This window comes from Gekko japonicus, unplaced genomic scaffold (genome assembly GCF_001447785.1).
Source record: "Gekko japonicus isolate JY-2015 unplaced genomic scaffold, Gekko_japonicus_V1.1 scaffold29, whole genome shotgun sequence".
Classification (NCBI taxonomy): domain Eukaryota; kingdom Metazoa; phylum Chordata; class Lepidosauria; order Squamata; family Gekkonidae; genus Gekko; species Gekko japonicus.
Window position 1 is genome coordinate 1,223,800 of NW_015172003.1, and position 23,282 is coordinate 1,247,081.

The following is a 23,282-nucleotide window of genomic DNA, read 5'->3' on the forward strand; positions in this document are numbered from 1 at the left end:
GTGTGGGTGGCGAATAGGTCTACCTGTGGCATTCCCAACTTGGATGTTATCATCAGAAAGACCTTCTGGTGTAAGGACCATTCCCTGTAGCAACATGTCGTCTGAGACTGGAAGCTTGATGGGAGAAGACACTGACATCTCCCGGAGTGTCGTAAACCAGGGACGGCGCAGCCAGTACGGTGCGATCACCATAACTTCTGTTTTCAGAACCCGTATTTTTTTGAAGAAGTCTGGCCAATACCGGAAGTGGAGGGAAGGCATACAGAAGGCCCTGTGGCCATGGGGAAAGAAGAACATCCGTCCCTTCTGCCTTTGGGTGGAAGTATCTGGTGTAGAAGCGTGGTAGCTTGTTGTTGGTGTGGGTGGCGAATAGGTCTACCTGTGGCATTCCCAACTTGGATGTTATCATCAGAAAGACCTTCTCGTGTAAGGACCATTCGCCCTCCTGGACAGTCTGGCGACTCAGCCAGTCTGCTTGAAGATTTACTACACCTTGCACATGTTCCGCTCTCATGGATGCCAGATTGCTCTCCGCCCAGTTAAACAGAAGTATTGCTTCCCTGTGGAGAGCTAGGGACTTGGAGCCTCCCTGTTTGTTTAAATAAGCCTTTGCGGCTATGTTGTCTGTTCGAATTAGGACATGGAGTCCCTTGATGTGAGGAGTGAAGTGCAAGAGAGCTGCTAGTCAAATGGCTCTTAACTCCAGCAAGTTGATTGGTAGTCGTTTTTCTTTCTCTGACCACGTCCCCTGAATAGGTTTGGAAGACATGGTGGCACCCCAGCCCGCCAGACTGGCATCTGTGAAAATCTGTACTCTGTCTTGAATCCAGAACGTCTTGCCTTGTGTCCTGTTGCGTGTCACTGTCCACCACTTGAGGCTCGACTTCACTTGTAGAGGTACCCTCAGGGACAGGTCTATCTTGGACGTAATGGAACGCTGAAACGGTCGAAGAAACATCTGTAACTGTCTTGAATGGAGACAACCCCAGTGAAGAGTATCGAACGTCGCTACCATTAGACCCATCATCTTTGTTAGAGTAGATAACGACGAAGTCCTTGCCTTTATGATTTGTCTGGCCATATCCTGAATCTTCTTTGCCTTTGTCTCTGGGAGAAACAGTTTTGTAAGTCTGGTATCTATCACAACTCCCAGATGTTCCAAACGTTGGGATGGATTCAGTGAGCTCTTCTGGATATTCACCAGAAACCCGAAATGCTGTAGGCATCGAATTGTCGTGTCTGTGTCCCGCTGTGATTGTAGCCTCGACAAGGAGTGAACGAGCACGTCGTCCAGCTAGAGATGGATGTAAATCCCTTGTTCCCAAAGGCAGATACTCACATGGATGAGTATCTTGGTGAATACATGGGGAGCTGAGGCCAGGCCGAAGGGAAGAGCCTGAAACTGGAAGTGTTCCCTGTCCACGCGGAAGCGAAGGAACCTGCGGTGATGGAGAAACATAGGGACGTGAAGATATGCCTCCGTTGGGTCTATAGAAGAGAGAAATTCTTGTGGTTTTAGAGATTCCGCGATGGACCGCAGGGTCTCCATGCGAAAGTGCTTTGGTTGAACAAATTTGTTTAAGAATTTCAAGTCTAGAATAGACCTCCAGCCCCGTTTTTCTTGGGGACCATGAAAAAAATGGAGTACACTCCATCCCCCTGTTCGTTCCTTGGAACACCTTCTATGGCCTGGATATTCAGAAGGTGAGTTATGGCTGTCTTGGTTCTTTCCCTTTTGACAGGATTTTACTACGCGTCGGGAAAAAGAAGATGAGGGAGGATTTTGAAGAAAATAGAAGAAGCAAAAGTGAAAGTGTAGGCGAAGCCTAATTTTTGCTGCTCTCCCTATTGAGGCAGGAAGAAAACTGAGCTGAGGGTGACTCCCACCACAGGAAACAGGAAACAGTTTGAAGTTCCTACCTCCCTAAGAGATGGTTGGGAATCACCCACAAGATGGCCTCCACCTCAGAGGGAGAATCACAATTTTACACTTGAGATGCACCCTAATATGCTGCATCTCATGTTGTACCTGTAGATCCCTTGCCCCTCAGGATCAATTTTTCCAGTGACACAGAAGGATCAAGAAGACAGGGGGAAGTAGGAAATAACATTTCACTGAATGTAGCTCACAGGATCCTTGGGGTGTTTCAAAGACTGCCTTTCCATGTAAAAAGAGCCATGAGTGAAGGAGAATACTGGACTAGATAAATTCTTCTTATGTCATTTTATATGGTATTTATTATACAGTCATGAAGGCAGCTGTATTTGATTAAGTCACATTGGCATTCCAACATTCTACCATTATAATGCATGGAAATTCTATTTATCATGAAATCAAGACAATTTCTCCCATCAGTCTGAAATCTGACACAGAATCTACCTATAGAGGGGTATAAAATTCAGCCTAAAATTGGCAAGTTATAAAAAGTTAAAATATTGTTGATCTTGAAGGTACTGAAAGCATAAAACTAATTTTTCTGCACACAATCACATGCCTTTAATTTTTTCTTTTGAACACTTATGATCTGTAAAAGAAAAAATCACAAATGTACCAGGGTCTTGCTACCAGTGGTTTGGTAAAATCCTTTCTGTACTCATTTTTTGCTGAAGTCTCAATGTTTTAATTTAAATTATTTTTTCAAGTAAGTATAAGTTATGAATGCATGTGCATTCACTAATGTTAGCCTTTTCTAAAATAAAAATGGTGGCCTCTTGCCCAGCCAGACACAGAGAAGGCAGACTGATATACAGTACATGACAGGAGATTCCAGATGGCATATAGAAACATCAGATTGTATAATGTCTGTTTCTTGGACCATGTCTGAAATTGTGAATGCTTTATCTTAAAATGAAAGCAATGGGGGGGGCTCTAAATTACATAACCAGTCTCTGTTGAGGGATGGGAGTGGCAAAAGTTTGCTTTGTTTTTATTTGCCTTTCCACAGCAATGAAAAAGATCTATGTATGAAAAAAACAAATACATCCCTTCAGAACTATCATCTTATGTGCCAAAAACATTTAAACAAATATGGCACACAATGGCTTAATTTTAAAATGGCTTGCCTTATTATGCTGTTATACTGTTAACGTGATTGCAGTTCTCAGCATCTGCACAACATAACCCCCAATTTCTCCCTAAACCCATTTATAAATAAATGGAATTTGCCACTTACTTAAATCTTAGACTTCAGACACCTATACTGTCACTCACTCTTTCAGGCCATGGTTTCTTCCTCTTAGTTTGGGGGTAAAACACAGAACATGGGACCAGTGCTATATAAATGTTTTATAAGAACTTGTGACATTCTGAAATTAATAACATGGGATGCCACATGGAGAAATGGATGCAATAGCAATGCAAATTTGGAAAGCTATCCAGAAGAACAAGGAACTTGATGCTGGGGCTCAATAGGGATAAGGCAAAAAGTCAAAGGCCCTGGGATTCAGCCTCTGGATCGACAAAATGCCATCAAGGTAATCCCCTCAGTCCATCCTAAGACACCATGTAGCCTTATTAGCCATCCCCTCAGCTACCCAAGGCCTGCAATTTGCTCATCACAAATATTTATGAATACAGTGGGATGAGAAATTTCCTGTTTGTGAAGGACCTACAATCCTGGGTGCATTTTCTACAACCTTGTTGACAGAGCACTTCAGTAATTACTTGGAAGCTAACATGTGAATCTGAGCACGCACATACTAGAAGTTCAGTTCTGTTCTGAGGATGGAAATAAGTTATAGACATGCAGGGAACCTGCAGAAACTCTGGAGGAGGGGAATCCCCCACCACTGCCCCCTAATTTCCCCCCTTGCTTGCTCCATCACTGCTTTCTCCACCCACTGCCATTTTCTCCATTTGCCACTTCATGCTTTATCAACACTTCCTTAACCCCTTTGCTACTTTCTCCACATACCCCAAGCCTCCCATTACCATTTTTGCCTCTCCTTTGCCAACTTTTATAGGATTGTTTTACCCTAATGGCAACTGTCTAATATTTTATGCCAATAAAAGGTATTTGTTTGTTGTTGGCCTCTCCTTTGCAACCACACAGTACTGATCTGTATGTCCCAAGACTTTTCTTAGTAACCTCATTTTGGGTGGCTGTTTCTTAAATGCCATCACTTCCTGTTGGATTTTTCACCAAGCCTGGCTGCTCTCCTGAGTTTATACAAATATCCCTCCTCCTACTCTCAGGGGGTTTTTTTGTTTTTGTTTTGCTCCCCATTCTGCAGCCAGGTTCGGAATTAGATATATAGATGTTGCTCTCTGGTTACTGTGACAAGAGAAGTTTTCCTTTAATTAGACAACTGGGAATGGAGCTGGAATTTACAGAGCTCGTGTCCCTTTCTGACAACACTCTACACTACAGAGCACTGTACATCGATCAAGTTGAGTTACAAGCTCCTGACATTTTTTCGCAAGCTGTGGCAGTGCTTATTTGGGTAATATGAGCTAGCCAGCAAGTAATGTATCTAAGATGAGCCGTGTGAACAACATTTGGGCACTGAAACAGCATCATAATTGAAAAGGGGCCTGTAACTTTCGTATTTGTACAAGGAAACTGTATTGTTCAGTGCTAACTAATCTTCAGTTCGGAAACTACTCTGTTATTAGGCAACAATGCAGTGCTGAAATGCATCTCTCCATACCCATATTATGGTGATTAGACTATACTATCATTAAAACAGAATTTGACATCCAAACAGATGTTGCCATGCATGATCTGCCTGTGCCGTAAGCCAAATAGCTGCAGATATTATAAGAACACCCTTAGTTTAACTGCAAACCACATCTTCATCCTGTTCTTCACGAGGCATGTTCCCAAGACATAACTAAGAACATCAAGTACTAAGAAAAAGTATCAATCTATTCCAAGGTATCTGGGGGTTTTGTTAAGAGGAGGGGTTTCTTTTCTTTTGCAGGGCGGGGGAGGGGGGGTAATAGAATGGTGCCTTAGCAAATAGCCAAAGTTTGAAAACAGAAACCATCTGTTAGCATTTATCTTGTTTTCTTATCAGTCCCAATATAAATATTACATATTGCTAAGGGTTTCTGCAATGCAATCCTAAACACAGTCACAAACTTCTAAATCCACTGAAGTTAATGGGTTTAGAAGGGTGTAACTCTGTTTAGGATTGTACTGTAACTTCCCAAAGTGTATGGGTTTCCTTATGTAGTGTACATGTCACAATAGAAGACAAATTGTATTCACAGGAAGCTATGTAGTAAGATATGGGATACCCATGCACACCAGTGTTACCCTTGATGCCAAGACATGTACAGTAGCAATTTTATAGCCTTCCTGAAAAGAAAAAAAAATCTGCAGCCGCTCCAGCTAATGCAAAATGCTGCTGCCAAGATTTTAACTCACATGAGGCAGATGCAGATGCTGAGTGTCACTCCAGTCTTGAAGGAGTTACACTGGACTCCCCTGTCAAAAAGAAAGAATCAAACTGACTTTAAACTGAAACAGTGGTGTTGTGCTAACAACAGTGTGTGCATTTGCTGGAGCTACTGTGCAGAGAAAGACTGAACTATAACCCAAAGACTGAACTATAAGCCACATCATCCTTGGCATTTATATCTATGCAAAATTTCATCTTCAGATCTACAAAACACTCTGAGGTTAGTTCATCAAGATTTCCAAATGGAAAGTCTGCAAAAAAACTTCAGTCGTGTACATATAAATATAAGAACTGCGAGCAACTACATGGATTAAATCCTAACTTGTTCTACAGTTTAATTAGAAAGTTGGGGTTCCCCCCCCCAAAGCCATTTTAGTAGGTAGGGATAGGAAAGATATTAGCATAATGTAAAAGCAAGCATGGTGAGCTCCAAAGAGGAAAAATCCAACATGTTTACCACAAAATATATATTTTTAAAGTATTGTAACTTATATTTAATACATTTTAATAAATCTGAAAATCAAACTTAATAATAAACTACACCAAATTGTTCCAAAACATTAGATACATGATAGCCGTGATGGATACAGTGTCAAATAGAATGAGTTATAGAAAAGATAGGATCAAATGTCCTTATGCTGTTAGCATCCAGTCTAACGGGAGGACATTTGGGAATATCTGGCAACCTCAGGATGATGCAAGAGGGTGAAGAAGTAAATGCCTGTTCCTTTTTTTCTCAAGGTGACTCCAGTGTCAAAATGCCTCTGCTCTTTAATCATTCCCTGCTTACTGATTAATAGGGAACATATTAAATGTAAAAGTTGTTTAGATAAAACTTGGCAAGGCTGACAATTCTAGAACTATATGGTAGCACAGCCAAGGCACAGACCAGTAACAATCACCCCCATTAAAATCTTTGGCTTGTAATTGGCTTTAGTGCAGCCACGCACACACGCAGAATTCCCAAGAAGTTGCTTTTCAAAATATCCACATGCCACACTTTGTGTTATTATCAAGAGTCAAAAAACAAACAAACCCCCCTCCAAAACAACTTTTTTCAGTTATAAAATCTACACTGCCTAGTCATTCAATCATTTCCAAGCACCAGAGGCCATTTGGCTGCATCAGAGGGAGCTCACCATCAGCCTGCCTAGAGCCAGCTATTTTGCTCCTGCCCTCCCAAACTGCTTCCATCAGAACTGTGTACTGCAGCGTCCAATCTAACTGTTCATTATGAAACAGAAATTATCTAATAATTTATTTTATTCCTCAATTTCCTTGTTTCCCCTTCCTTTCCTTTGCATGCTTTTTTGTTATCACTGGGGAAGCTGCCTTGGTGTCCTATTGACCCGTCCCGCCGGCTCCTCCATTCTTACACCCCCACTTCTGACGCATTGCACTTTGGGAGTTGTAGTTCTCAGCTGGCCTTACTGTAGCCATAGCAAAGGGAATTAGAACTACAACTCCCAGGTTGGGAGTCCCAAGAAGCAGTGGAGCATTAGCAGGGAATCATTTAAAGTGTTGAACAGGAAGCAGCTTTGGAACTGAAAGGGAAGGCCTGGACATCTCTCTGAATTACAGTTGATCTCCAAACTACAGAGATCATCCCCATGAAGAAAATGGTTGCTTTGGAGGGTGAGCTCTATGACATTATACCTCACTGAAGTCCTTCAACAAACGTGGCCCTCCCCTTAGTATTGCAAGCCTCCAGGAGGCACCTGGAGATCTCCAAGATCAGTTCTCCTGGAGAAAATGGCTGCTTTGGTCAGTGGACTCTATGGCATTATACCCTGCTGAGGTCCCTCCCCACCTCAAACCCTGCCCTTCCCAGGCTCCACCCCTCAAATCTACAAGTATTTCCCAACCCAGAGATGGCAACCCTGCAACTGGCTACGGAACCCCTTTCCAGACCCTTGAAACCCAGAAAACATGGCACAGGATGAGGTACTGCATAGCCCCAAAATCAACATAAGTCAGGGGTGGAGGGAACAATACCTGTTACCATGCAGCTCTCCTCCCAGACTACCCACTTGGGGCAGCAAAATGGCTTAAGCAGAAGGAAATAAACATGATTCGCCTCCCTCTATTTTCCCCTTCCCTCCATTGCCCCACCAGCCACAGCTGGGACACTCACCTGGAGCCTCTTTCTAGAGCTCGTTGTATTTCTTCCCACACCAGGCCTTACTCTTAGTATATTTATATTGCAGAGTTATTTTTGAATTGTAAACCACTTTAAATGCAACAGCAGAAAACAAAGCGACCAGGTGAATGTCTGTTAGGTTTTTCAAGATTCTTCAGATAAAAATCTAACTGTACCCTACAGTGCTAGCATCAATATACAGCCATAGCAAAATGCTTATGAAAATATAAATATCTAAACATACAATGCAAACATAAAACATGCAAATAATGACTATTTACATATTTTGCATAAATGAAAAACTTTTTATAACTTAGAATCTATTGTGTGAAATTTTCTAGAACTTGGATTTTTTTGGCAGGAAACAGCTTGGTGACAGAAGGAATCTCATAGATAGGGCAAGCTAACTGAGGAGCATGGAAGAGGGATAGATAACTAGTTACGAGACAAAGGCAATGCAAGTCTTTTATCAGCTTCTTAGAAACCTTCAAATCTGTGAGGGCTGGACACTTTTGAAGGTGACAATAATGCCCCCCCCCAAAAAAAAATCTGAATTCTATTCTAGACTCAAGTTTCAACACAGATTAAAATCCCTGTACTCACATTCTAAAATCTAAAAAAAGAACCCAACAACAAAAAATTGTGATGTTAAAACCCCAAAATAATAAAAGGAGCACCACTGTGGAGAAAGGCAAGGTATAACTGAAGTAAATAAATAATAGATACAGCTGAAGGTTGGGGGGCAGATAAATGGTCAGGTGGCTGGTGGCTAGGATGGAGAAAAGGAAGCATGGGGGCTAACAGGAGAAGGGAAAAAAAAAAAAGGGTGGAGAAGATATACAGGGGAAAGAGGTACCCCCTCCAAAGTCCTTGTAAGTTCCCCACTGCAGAACTGGGTCCTGACTAGCCAGCACTGCACAACTCAGCCAAAGTTTTCCCAGGTGCAATGGGGATGGAAGAGGGAAAGATGGAGACTGGAGAGCAGATAAAGGTAGATTGGCTGGAGAATGGGAATGAGAGAAGAAGCAAGGAAAGGGGAGAGGACAAAAAATGTCCCCCATGGGCAATGTATAATCCTTACCACCGAGAGTGTAGAGATGGTGAATTATTAAGTATATGTGTACCAACATTACAGCAGATGCCCAAAGTTGAGGGTAATGGGTCTGGGGCATGACCTAACTACAATGTGAGTACAGGTCCTGAAAATACAATAAGTAATAATTATAAACTACAAACCATAGTTCAAGACTGATTTTTACAAAATACCTATACATTCCAAGGTAAGTCTTCATCCCAGGAAAAAGTGCACACTATATTCTTCACATTATAGTACTAGTGTCATGGTTATTTAAAACATATTTGGCATGGTCATAAGGAAACTAGTAATCATGGTAGTATCCTTGATTCTTAACACTCTTAACACTTCTCTTTAACAAGATACTATTTTTGGATTTTCTCTTTTATTTATTGCTCAACATAACCAAATACCTTCTTTAGAATTTATTCTTCCCTACAAAGGTCCCTGAAGATCACAATTCTAAATAGGACACATGCTATATTTCTAGGCTTTCATGCCCAAAAAACTTTTTTTACTATTTATAAACAGTTAACACATTACCATCATATGCCCAATTTTACTGCAACAGTACAAGGATCCACCTATCCAAAATCTTGTTTTCAACAGTGGCCTGTCGGTTGCCTCCAGGGAACTCTCAAGAATAGATTAATACAGCAGCTCTCCTCTATTTGTCCCCAGTATTGGGTGCTCCAAGGTATAGTGCCTATCCACATGGAACTGCCAGTTAGCTACACCTCAACTAATTGCAGCTGACAGACCTGTCTTCCATTAATCTCTTTTAGAAACATCAAAACCAGTGGCCATCACCATGTCTTGTAACAGAGAAATCCTCAAGCAGTAAGGGGAACAAGATGCCAAAGCAGTGTAGCAAATAAGACTCAATAACCATCCAATTACACTGCTGATAACATTCACGGATATTAGATTAATTCAAATGTGTTATTCATCAGCCATTTTATTTCCCACAGACTGCTTATTCTACAATTATCTTTCTAAGAACTCATTTTAAAAAAGCAGAATTGGCCACTAGATGGCCAAAGATCTCTGTAATATTGCAGGCCCTTATGAAAAACATGGGAACTCCAGAAATGTCTGCAAAATATTGGTCTCACACTACACTCTGGTCTTCAGTAAGTTTGAATATTCAGCCATTTTCTTCCAGGTTCTCTCTATAACTTTATAAAAAGCCGGTAGGGAAAACTGATATTAAAAATGGTCTTCGCTTCAACTGCACCAATCACTACACATTTACTACATACAACAACATACAGTGAGGTATTCATGTATATGTGCAAAAAACAAAATATAAAACCCCAGAGTCAGAAAAATTAATGGACCATATCCATGCCATATCCAAAACTTTTGTTCTATCTAATTTGGCTACAACTATATCAAAACTATCAATCTGGCATGATGTCTCTATGGGGCATGGTCAAGGCCTGGATCAAGAGTGTTTCTTAAAAAGTCTGTCTGCTCCAACATTCTGGGGAATTTCAGATTACCCTTTTTAAGCGGTTATTGTACCGTTTTGGAGTAAACCGGTACAGGGGCGGCCATTTCACACAGCCTTTCCCCTACCGGTAAGGAGCCGTCTCTGAAGTGGTTTGGCATTTCAGACTGCACCACTTTGTTTTCCTGCCCTTTTTTGCCCGCCCGAGCAATCTGTCTTTTTTTGTAAACACTCTTTTAAGAGTGCTATAACACAACACCAAAACAGCACAATAGCGACCTCATTGGAATGCCTGGACTCCATTGAGATACATGAGATTGGGGGATTTAAAAATAGAAAGTGGAAGCTCAGGAACGCACTTTTTTTTAACACTAGCTCCCTCCCGGCTTGCAAACATCCTCCTCCTTTTGATGGCCAGCATTTCAGGATGCCATGCCTCCAGGAGGGACCTGGGGATCCCCTGTACTTTCAGCCAGTGTTCCCTCTAAGCTGTGTTAGTGTGAACTGGCTCACGGTTGTTTAGCCTCCGACTCACACATTTTTGTCTTTGCTCAGGAAGACTGGCTCCAGAGCAAACTAATTTATGCAGTAGCCAAATAACTTACTCACAATTCTAATGCCAGTAGCTTATAAAGTGCAATTTTTGCTCACAGGACTCCACAGTTTAGAGGGAGCATTGCAGAGTTACAGCTTATCCCCTGCCTACAGATATCAGTTCCCAGGCATATAGCGAATGCTGTGGAAGGAGGATTCCATGGCACTGTACTCCATTGAAATCCCTGTTCTCCCCAGATGTAGTGATCTCATGTATCTCAGTGGTCCAGGCATTTCAATAGGGTCACTATTGTGCTGTTTTAGTGTTGTGTTATAGCACTATAGTGCTCTTAAAAGAATGTTTAAAAAAAAGACAGAGATCACCCATGCAGGCGAAAAAGGACAGGAAAACCTTATCATCGGAGGAAGCACTATGGGGGCATTTTACATAGCACCCTGTAGTGCTTCATGAACGGTACAGAAAATTGAAGACCGCTTGGAAGCAGTTTGCAGGTAAAATGGCTCAGGAGCGCTTCCCTAACGGGACAGGAGCGTTTATGTCTGAAAGGGTCAATATATTCCATTAGGGAACCGTTACTAAAACGATTCTGTCTGAAATATCAGTACAGAAACCATTAGTGAACAGTTCCTGAAACGGAACATATCGGCTGTCTGAAATTCCCCTCTGTCTGTATCATTCCTTTATATCAGTAAACCGTAATGCTCAACATTACCAACATTCATTGCTTAGAGAAGAGTCATTATTTAGTGTTACAGAACAATAATTTATGTATTCATACATGGAATATGAATATCCCAGTAGGAATGCGAGAAAAGCATGTATATATTCTGTTCCGGCCCAGTGACCAATTCAGAATTCATAGTATGACTTCACACTCCATGAAGTGTTCACTTCTAAAATATGCAGCAGCAACTGAAATAACGTATTTGTGCAGTCATGCTCATTTATTATTTTTGTGCCACAGATTTCTTGACAACACCAGGCATTCTTACAATGACTATCAAACATTAAGGATCATTTATCAGGGATGGCCACAAAATCATTAGATCAGACTTCATGATCAAGTCACACACACTGCTCAGTGGATCAAACCCCAAATCTGTGAAACTTTCAATGAGCAGTCCAAGTACTATAAAAAATTTCCCCCAATGTACACAGAGACAAAACTCTGTGGATGGTGTGTGTTGGGGAGGGAGATTAACTGCCATGTGTAGGCATTTCCATTGGATGGAAGATGATGAAATGAATCCTTAAGATAGCCACATTTTGCACTTTGGTTCAGTTGATAAGGAAACAGATGCTTCAATCTTTTTTTAGTAACTGCCCTGTATCATGGAAACTAGTGCTTAACAAAGTTAATACTTTTTTAAATGTCTGTGTTTAGCTTGTGCTCTTATGTTGGTGTTGGCTGATCTTGGATCGCAATAAATGAAATGATTAGAATTCCAAGGAGCATGAAGAATTAGACTCCAATTAGGACAAGGCTGGGAAAGTCTGATTGGTCCTAATCATTGTGTCGTTTGCCAAATACAGCAATCACAATCTAAGATCATGGATGTTTAGTAACACTGGCTGTTGTAGGTATACAGGTGCCTTGGACTGACTAAAGAAAGGACATCTTACTGCTTATGTGTTCTTGCTCCTTTCAGCTACTTCAAGCCTACTCCATTGCTGAGTAAATCAGGTCTCACAGAAGAGTAGTCAGTCAGTAACTAAATTTTTTGTGCCCCCAAATAATGGCAAATACCAGTACATTGGAAATCTTGGCCTGTAAGATTCTCTGGGAATTAGCGCTGATTTTAATCAAGCTTACAGCAATAATGAAACTACTTCTAGCAGGACTAATTAGGCTTGTTGTGTGTACAAAATAAATTATATACATGGTAGTTCAAATGGATTAAAATGTGTATGTATTGTAAGCTGCCCTGAGCCTGCCTCGGTGGGGAGGGTGGGATAAAAATGTAATAAAATAAATACATTCCAGCAATTCTAATGGTTAACCCAGCCATTGTCATCATATGAGACATGGAGTGCTCTTACAGAACTGCCATCATACTGAATTTCAACAACATAATGATTTCACAACACCATAAGCAGGAGAAGACGTTAATCATCTTCCCTGATGAAGAGTTCTTGGGAATGTAATTGCTTGCACACTGTTTTGTTAATTTAACTGTTTCTAATAATAGTTCTAATAATAGTCTAATAATTACATGGCTTTTGTACAAGATGCACTGTCATTGAATTATATATCCAAAAAGTGTTCCCATTATTTCAGATGTGCAATTCTAGAATGGCACTTTTTGGCTACATCCAAGACTGGGGTAGAGAGAACAGTGATTAACATTGTTTAAGAGAATGGGAGAAAATTATGGAAACCAGCACTCCCTGCTTCCACCAGTTGTTTCTTAGGAGTAAATTCTCACCTTCCCCATCTTAAGTGCAGTCAAGGGAAACACCAACAGTAACTATACCAACATTAACAGCTTAACCAGAACCTGAAGCTACTGTTCAGTGCTACTTTTAGACCCTGGTTAGTTTTAACCATAGTTAAGGCTGGTGCCAACATTTCTTTAAGGTGGTGAAAGGGGGAATATGCATTGCTAGGGAAGATTTTTTAACTCTTAAGAGCCAGCATTTTCTCTGTACCATCCCTAAAATGCTTAACACAATTAACCAGTAAGTAGTTTATCATAAGTTTGTTTTTTCACTATCTTTGATAGCAGAAACTAGTATTTCTTAACTTGAAATGGATTAGGAAAAAATTACCTAATTTGACTCTCAGCTGACACTCATTTACTATTTTCCCCCGATCTACCTCCTCCTCAACTGATTCCCATAGCACAGAGATTATCAATTTTTATCTTCACAACCACCCTGTGAGGTATGTTAGGAAAGTGACTGGTCCAAGGTCACTAAGCAAGCCTCATGGCTGAACAGGGATTGAGATAATGAGTTGCCAAAAGCTAAACCATGAACATGGGTACAAGAAAGAGAAGAGCTCTTAACTAATGTGACAATTCAAATGAACTGGAAAGAAGCTAGAATAGGTTAATATAAATTAAGGTACAAATATTTATATTAAATTCTAATTTACCAACCATTTGCTAATGCAGACTCACAATTAATTATACAGTCACTATCCAAGCCCATTCAAAAAAGGCAAGAACAATTTATGCACAAGGACAGCTTTTTAAATGAAACTACCCTAGCTATTGAAACATACTCATGAAAACTTTCAACAAGGTTTAATGTGAAATGAAAACTTTCAACAAGGTTCCGTTTAACCATAGTAATTATTGGTAAAAGTACTCCCTTTTACACTGAGATAGATCAAGATGGGTAGCCATGAAGTGAGCAGTGACTCACGAAAGCGCATACCCTACCATAAATTTTGTTAGTCTTTAAGGTGCTACTGGACTCTTACTCTTTCCTTTTACAGTAACACACAGCTGGCTCTCAATCTATCAAGGGTAAGCTAGATAGGCACATAAGACATCTATGTAAAACATTTGACTTTCTATTCCTTTTTTATTCCATAATGCAAATCAGGTGCAAAAGGCTGTAAATATTAAACAAAGGAAAAGAGAGAAAAAGAGAAGGCTTTCCTCTTTTCCCCCTCAGATATTTTTCTGGTCAAAATGCCCCCCCGCTCTTCACCCTTGGAGGAAAAGGTACAGATATTTTCCTTCTCTAGAAGAGCATTTTAACAGAAAAACTGTCAGAAAGGAACACATTAGGCTACCCCTTCTCCAAATCCTTATTTTCATCTACAGATCACAGCCTCTCTGACTTAATTTTGTTTTTAGAAAATTGTCAAGGAAAAACCACATGCAACTAAGCATCACACATATGTTAGCCCTAAATAGCAGTCCCCTCCTTTGGTACGATAATTAAAACTTTCTTAATAACAGAGGATGGTATAATGCTATAGACACATGGGAATAGGAGTAGTATGAAGTGATCCGTCTTGCATTTGCCTGCATTTTCCAAAGCCTTGTTTGATAGCCTGTGAACCTCTTAAGACTCCAACAGAGCTAGCTTTCAAGAAAAACTGCTATTACAGCCCACATTGTGTATATTTACATAACTTATAGTCCACCTTTCTCACTGAGACTCAAGGTGGATTACACAGTGTAAGTCAATATGGTCACCAGGATGGGGCATCCAATAACCAATGCAATAGGGTTTGGATTGCAGAAATCTAAAAAAGAGTTCAAAAAGCTTAAGCATTTAAATGATACACTGAACTATGCAGAAATTACATAGTAAGCGCATGTCAAGAAACTTGTCTCTTTGAGCAGTTTCTTATTTAAATTCAAAACAATGGTTCAGGTTGAGGCCTAGTAAAAGATGGAAGTTTCTTTTTCTGAAACACAGCAAGCTGATTGTAGCTTCAGATAGGGAGATGGGAGGTAATCCAGCTGCAGGTCACATGATTACGCCTGGTAGCTTCAAAGACACAAGAATCCAGGAGGATACATTTCATCTTGTTAGTGCCTGAGCTCATAGGTAGAAGAAGGTGTTTGTTCAGTTGATTCCAGTGCAGCTGCAGGGCACGGTTAATTGGCAAACCCATTTGATTGGTTAGATCACCTGCATAGCAACAGGTCTGATGGTCAAATTACATCATTTGCTACATGTTTGATTGGTTAACTAGAATTAGGCCAACACAGGCCCTTGGGCATAAAGGAAAGGTTTTTCATTCTAGTTTTGCCCTTTGTTTGGATTACATCTGACTTTGGGACACTTTTGTTTAAGTGGGTCTTACTGACCAGAAACCTTGTCTTGGACTTTGGAATGTGGAGCCTTATTGGACTCAAGTTTTCTTTTGGCAACATCTGGGTCTTGAACTAGTGCATTTAAAGTTGCTTAGTTAGACTTTTTATCCTCACTGTTCACAGCTTTTATGGACCATTTTTGAACAATTTTAAAATTGTGGTCTCTGGCTGTCTGGTTAGTGGAAGGGGACTGGTGACCATGCTACCTGAGGTGTGAGGACTCACATTTCAGATTTTTGGGGGTTTTTTTGTCTTGCCTGCTCCCTTCCAAGGGATCCTGGGTTGGGGTCCCTTGACAGCACATACTTTATGCAACAGACATTACATTCTGTACAGGTCTGTGTAAAAATGCCCTCTTGAATAATTCAGGAATAAGCACAGTTTATATTCAGGGTTTAGAGTGTTAATCAGTGTCTTCTATCAATAATGGGGGAAAACAGGTTTTTGACATCAGACAAGCACAGTTTCAAAGCCAAAATGTTGAAAATTTATGTGATTTTTTTCCTGACATATTTTGGAAGAGTGCACAGTCATCCTTTAACATGAACACAAATTCTCCAAGTATTTTAACCAAATCAGCCACACAGCCATGTTATATAACCATGTCAACTGCACTAAAATCCCGATCCTTATATAATAATCTTACAGAGAAGAGAAATTGTTATGCATTTTAGAATTATGTTCTTGTCTGCTAGTGAAACAGAGCAGAGAAAAACCAAGGACTATTATGGCAACTATTATGTAACATGCAGTGATTTGCTAAATTGTACTCATTTCTGTGCTGGATGCACAGAAGGTCAAGCTTGGTTCAGTAAAGCCAAAAGCTGTTGCACATTTCCTACATACAACATACAGGACATTATAATTACTATCTTTGAATTTCATTACTTTAATGTTAATAATATCACCATGCCCTACCTAAACATAACTGCCTACAACAGCAGCCTTCAGTCTTTCCAGATATGAACCAACCTTTAATTCTCATGACATGGCATGAAACATACTTAGCTGCATGCATGTGACAAGAAACAAGGCAGCCCTCGTAATATGATATAGTAAAATAAAACATCACATAGCAAAAAAGTCTGCTGCTTAAATAATGTGTTCACTGTTTCTCAGGTTTGAGCTTCTTTATACCGATCCAAAACATCCATATTACCATAAGGAACACAGCAGATTAACCTGGATGGGAAAGTGATGTGTATCAGGACTATTAACAGACATACACAAAATTGCAGGTAATTTTGGAGGGTAATATTGGTCTGTAGTAAAACAACTAGATTCAAGTCCAGTAGGGATGGGCAATAATTGGAAAAATGGAGTCTCGTGGAGGTTTGTGCTTTGGAGGTTTTCATGAATCACAAACTTCCATGAACTTCTCCACTGCATGAGCCGGGTTGTGCTTCAGAAGTTCATGGGGGGACCCACCTGGAAGTGAGCTCCAAAGGCATTTAAATGCCATGGGATCCCACAATGGCCGACCCAAGTGAGCTACAAAGACATTTAAATGCCTTTGGAGCCCACTTCCAGGTCAGGCAGTCTGACCGGAAGCAAACCCCGAAGGCATTTAAATGCAGAGTCCACCCCCCTGACCCAAGTGAGCTCCGAGGGCATTTAAATGTCTTTGGAGCCCACCTCCAGGTCCAGCCGGCCCAACTAAGCTTCAAGAGTTTATTTATTAATTTATTTACCAAATTAATACCCCACCCTCCCCTGTAGGGCTCAGGGCGGCTCACAAGGCAAGATAAACTTGCTACAATAAAACAACAATATATCCATAATTTAAAACATACTATACAATTTAAAAGAAACCCAGTCCTAAATCACATAAAGTGCTCAGTGATAATCAGAACTCTAAAACCCAAGATGACGGGACAGATCCAAAGACAGTTCTTAACAGGCAGTCTATAGCATCGCTGTTCAGATGTTCTAATAGTCCTTCTCAGGGGCTCTTCTCAGGGCCTCTTCCAACCCCCCCAAGATGGTAACGTAGTGGGGGGGCGGGGGGGCCCTACTCGAAAGCCTGGTGGAAGAGCTTTCAGAGCCCACTTCCAGGTGGGGCCTGCCCAAATAAGGGCATATAAGGCCTATAAAAGCCTTCAGGAGCTCACTCTGGGAGCCCGGTCCAGCCAGGCTGCCCAACTCGACTGAGCTCCAAGAGTGAGCTCAGAAGGCCTATAAAGCCCTGTGGAGCTCACTGTGGGAGCTCAGTCCAAAGGCATTTAAATGATCGGCTCCAGTGGTGGGCTCAGTTCTAAACCGTTCACAAACCTACATAAAAACACGGGGGTTTATGGGTGGGTTTCATGGGACAAACCGGTCTCCGGAACCCCTGGTTCATGCTTCACGAACCAGCCTGGTCCAGTCTGAACTGGGGTTCGTAAATCGGTTTGTGCCCATCCCTAGAGGCCAGTAGCAGCTTAGAGACCAACAAGATATTGGGGATATGAGCTTACAAAGGTCAAAGCTCCTTTTGTCCAAAATTGCAGGGTCACCCTGGTTCTGCACCAAGAAAAACTAAATACTCTTACTTTCATAAATAGTGCAGATACATAAAATTGGCAAATACATGCATAATTTATTCAGTAAAATAAATATTTGGATTTAAGACAGAGCTGCAAACCTGAAACTGATAGAAATTAATAGGGATGGGCATGAACTGCATTTTTGCAATGCCCATCCCTATTAGTTCCTGTTATCAGTTTCAGTTTTGCAGCTCCTTCTTAAACCATGAACCGAAATGTTGGTTCACAAACAGAACCGGTTCATAGTGGTTTGTGACCCCTGCTTTCTGCTCCCTGCCGCTTTTCACAGAGAGCAGAAATCAGGGGTTTAAATGGGTCTGAGCCTTCCTCCTCAGGCTGCAGTAAGTCTCCTTGAAAGAGGCCATAGACTAAAAGGTTATATTGGTATGGTTGCCCAGGGTCCTAGAAATGTGATGCTGGTGCCCATTTGTTTAATGTTCTTTCATGGTATATGGTTGTTTGTTTTTTTATGTGTAAACAGCTATCTGTAAAAAGTAGGTATGGTCCAATTTTGGTGTCCCATGTCAACTTCTAACAAATCTTTAAATTTATTTATTTATTACGGCATTTATACCCTGCCTTTCTGCTTGGTTCAAGGCAGCTTAAAGAGATAATATATTCAAATATTCACACTCTAAAAGAAGACATAACACTCAAGAAAAGGAGACGGGAAATAAAAGAAATACAAGCTAATTGTATGGGGATAGACTGAGAGATGAGAATTTAAATGCCTCCTGATGAGGATAATGATGGACAAAGTAATGACCAGTAGTAAGCCAATGCAAAGATAAGGGCCAGCTAAGGACAAGGCATAGGCAACAGAAAGGGGTGAAAGCCCTAGCTTTAGAAAGAGCTGTGTTCCTCTCAGCAACTCTTACTTCTGTCTTAGGGCTGTACGATCTGTCTCAATTTATTTGCATTCTTTCTCTATAGCAGCTCCTATGCTCTTGAACAGACTTCCAGGAAATGATCTGGATATTATCCCTACTGTCCTCCAGGAAGCTAGGCAACGCAATTCTATTTAGGAGACCTTTTGGATGATGATATCTGGAATGTCTGACCTATTAATTTCTACATGTATGGATCTTGCCCCAATTTGTTTTAAAATGTACACTTTACTATTGTCCATATGGCAGATTGGGTGTTTATTTATATTTCAAGGCAATTTTACCTCCTCAGTTTGGGGGAAAGAAGGATATAAATGTTTAAATGAATAAATATGAAAAATTAGTGAAGAGAAAACGAGCATAGAGAAAGCAAAATAACAGGGAAAAGGTACAAAGAAAAACATTTAAAGGTAGCTTAAAGCATGGACAGCACAACAGAGCAGAGAAAGTCAGTGCAAGGAAGACTATAAATTAGAATTAGGCAATCGCAGTAAAACACAGGGGAAAATAAGGTTGATATTACTGTTGAGCAGACCAAGGTGTCATACACAACAACAGAATGGACCAATATCCTAGTGGTATTAGAAAGGACAAATCTTAAAAGAGAAATAAAAAACAATTTGAGAATGAAGAGAAAATCTAGGGGAGAAAAACAAGTCCACCACCTAATATTACAAATTATAGGAAGAAAAATATTATCCACAATAAAGGAAAGAGAAAACAATGAAGAGTTATGTTTTTAATAACAGTTTGACAGAATGTATATGAAGACATCATTTATATGCACATATGTAAGAGAAAGATTAAAGTCAACACAGCTTCACCAAAGAAACATCACAACTCCCACAACAGAATGCTCACTGCATCATATAGCACAGAAATTTCTTGTATTTTAAATAAAACTGATCAGGAGGATTGCATGTAGTTCACTAGCTACAGCTTAATCAGCTCTCTGTTAATTTAAAATAAAAGTTTCTGAACAAAGTACCCACTACCCTGAAGCATAGCAGCCTACTGATGTTTTCTCCATCAGTGAGACAATGCCTCAGATAGGGCTTGATTATGAAAAATATGTATATTTACACACACTCACCAGCTAATGTATAATCCATATCAAATCCAAAGCACTTTATTTTTTCCATGGCTAGACTTCTGTTCACAAAAACCCTGTGGAAAAAGTAAGAAACCCAAGGGTGAACATTTTTGTCATGAAATCTAATGGGAACAAAGATATTCCTTGTGGTATTTTAGAAGTGTCAAAGAATTCCTAAGGTATAATGTTAAGGGGCAAAATTATGAAAGAGACAATGGGTCACAGTCCTGTGCACATTTGGTTACAAGCAACTATTGCAAAGATTTGGGCTTTGATTTTCTAACACGATAGTATCACGCAATTCTACCTTTTACCTGTATTAATTTTACCTACCCCATGACCAAACTGAGGCTTATCATACTTTAGTCACATGATAAGAACTCACTGAAAAAGGCAATAATGCTAGGAAAAGTGGAAGGCAGCAGGAAAAGAGGAAGACCAATGTGAGATGGACTGACTCAATAAAGAAAGCCACAGCCCTAGTTAATGATAGGATGTTTCAGAGGACTTTAATTTATAGGGTCACCATAAGTCAAAAGTGACTTGATAGCACTTAATATACAAACTCCATTCCTTGTAACAAAAGCCATGGGAATAGATATAACAGCCTGTAGAAGAAGTAGATGGAGACGCTCAAGGACAAAATGCACCAAAATGCAGGAGCTCTTCAGCGAAAAAAGGGAGGCAAAAGTGTCTTCTACTTCCACCAGGGCTCATTTCCTGCAGGAGCGCACAGGAGCGAAGCTCCGGCAGTAAGGAGCCCAGGGTGGGCAGGAGGGTGTGTGGCATATGCAAATAAGTTATGCTAATGAGCTCCTGCACCTCTTTTCCTACAAAATGACCCCTGCCTTCCACTGACTGAAAAGAAGGGAAGGAGGTGATCTTACCGAATTTCCTCTGCTCATTATTACCCACCCATACCATAGTATGTTTTGTTCATGAAGATCCCCCCCCCCAAACTCTCAGAGGTTATTTTTACTTATTAAGTACACTTTTATCCCACTGTTCCGCCAAGGAGCTCAGGACAGTCTACATGGATCTCTCCCCTCCTACATTTAATCCTAGAAGTAACCTATAATAATGTATCAACCTTTTACACGTTATAACCTGTTAATTATTAACAAAATTATTTATGAATTAATTTTAAAAAATCTTGAAAATATTGTATGCAATATACATAGGCAGAGAAGGGAGATTTTTCCACAAACTTGGGGAACCCCTTAGATTTGCAAAAAATAAATAAATCTAAAAACCTACGTACAATTGAGGGGAGGGGTTAATCCACCCCCAGAAGGAACCTCTTTGCATTTGTACAACTACGGAACAGGCTTACATCTTGGTGCTCATCATTTTCTACAACTTACTACAGAAGATGTTCTACGTTATCACAAGGATGGGACTTTTCTAAATTTCTCATACAGAATCACATTATTAGTTGTGATATTTTTCTGTCATCTACGTAATATGTAATATTTAAGGGTCATGTGTATTTTTATTAGCTATAAACATAGTAGCCAGTTTGTTTTTCTGCTATAATTTCATTAACACATATATACCGATGAGAAAATGTGTCAAATAAGGTCATTTCCACATCACTACTGCTGGACCCATACCCCAAGTATTTCTGGATGCAAAGCTAGTCCCCTCACTTGATAATATAAATAACAGAAAAACTCATCATAACTTCATCATAATTAATATGCAACAGTATATAACCTGTCTAACCTTCTTGCACTCCCTTGGTCACCTTTCAGCCTAGTATGTGCTCCTTGAGTACCAGTTGACGTGGACTTATAAGAACTGCACAGCTCTCTGGTAATTTATCCCCATCTAATTTTCTGTCTCTGATCGATGGCATTTACCCAATTTCACTTTCGCCTGACTCTCAACATCTAGATACAGCTAGCACACTGGATGTTCTGGGGCTAAGGTTGCTCTCAAGCCTGTTTATGACATGCAACTATTATATTAAATATCCACTAAATATTTTCCAACCTGCAGTTCAGCAGAGGCAATGAGCAGCCTGTTGTTAAACCTACAGAATGCCACCAGTTCAACCCCCACTCATCTCTGCACGGTATCACAGCCCAAACGTTTCCTGTAGTTCCCTTCCTAGGACAGGCAGCATACCACTCAAGAAATATCATACATTTATCAGCAGCAGTGAGTAAGGGGATAATTGGGGGGGGAGAAACCTTATCCCCTTCTCCTGTGCTCATATCTAACCAGCCCATTCAGCCACAGATAGACAGTAATTCTGTCATTTCTGAACCAAAATTACAAAGTCATGACAAGGTTTTAGCCTTAAATTAAAAACTGCACTTGTCCAGGTATTACCACAGATCTAAGTGAACAAATGGAAATTATCTTTATGGGAAATACTCTTTAAAACACTGGCTGAATTTCATGAAGTACATACACTGAGGATGATGTTGTTTATAACAATTAACACACGATCACGAAAAAGTTGACTTAAGCAAATTACAATATTTTTTATCCTCTGATAGGTGGAACAATCAATTGTAATTTTTGATACTGTCTTAAACAGTAATATGAAAATGACAGAGAACACAACCATTAGCATGCGATGTTACATCTTATGATTTTGTCTGGATGTCCCAGACTGCTAACAGAATATAATTAGCCTTACATTTTGTTTACACAAGACTGCTAGAATGAATATAGACAGAGTACTGAAACAAGTATACAAATATGTGCAAAAAGGGATAGCTGCCAACTTAATAATGCTTCTATTCTCAATACCACAGAAATCAACTCAAGAGACATGCTAATATCACTACAAGGTAATTTACAAAAATGAACACTACACTAGCAAAACTGTTAATATCCAAGGTCAAACCTATTATATTCCTGCACTAGGAATCTTACCTCATCTCACTTACCTCATCTTGCAAAATTTGCAGCCATCCAAGTTACTGACATGCCTGATCACATTACCTAATGTCTTGAAGGCTCCCTACGCTCATATACACATAATTTTATTTCAATCTAATTTGACTTTAGAGCACTATGTCTGAAAACAAGACTGCAGATGCTGCATTTCTCCTTAAACAGTGCTAGAGCACACACATCTGTAGTTAATTTTACAAGTCACTGGATATCACTGTTCTACATAAGTCCATTTGGCATAGAGTTTCTCCAGTCATAGCATATTTTACCCTTAACTTTCCACACTGCTTTAGGAGTCACAGTTTCCTGGCAAGCTGCCTGCTTTTGCAATAGAGCATGTAGAGTAGTGGGGGGGGGGACACAGAAAAGGAATTAAAGATGACATCGTAACAGTTACATAATAGTCAACTTCATGGCATGTTATCAAAGGACTGAACAAAACCAAATATCCTTGCA

The 23,282-nt window shown here is 40.1% G+C and overlaps 1 protein-coding gene across 2 annotated transcripts in view; it reads right to left on the reverse strand.

The window, feature by feature from the left end:
• The window catches only part of NT5C2 (5'-nucleotidase, cytosolic II), an 87,310-nt gene that overhangs the window by 36,170 nt on the left and 27,858 nt on the right, over positions 1–23,282 (reverse strand). For both annotated transcript variants that reach the window (XM_015420136.1, XM_015420138.1), the window contains exon 3: positions 19,917–19,990. In XM_015420136.1, the coding sequence (XP_015275622.1) occupies positions 19,917–19,990 (74 nt within the window). The remainder of the gene's footprint in view (positions 1–19,916; positions 19,991–23,282) is intronic.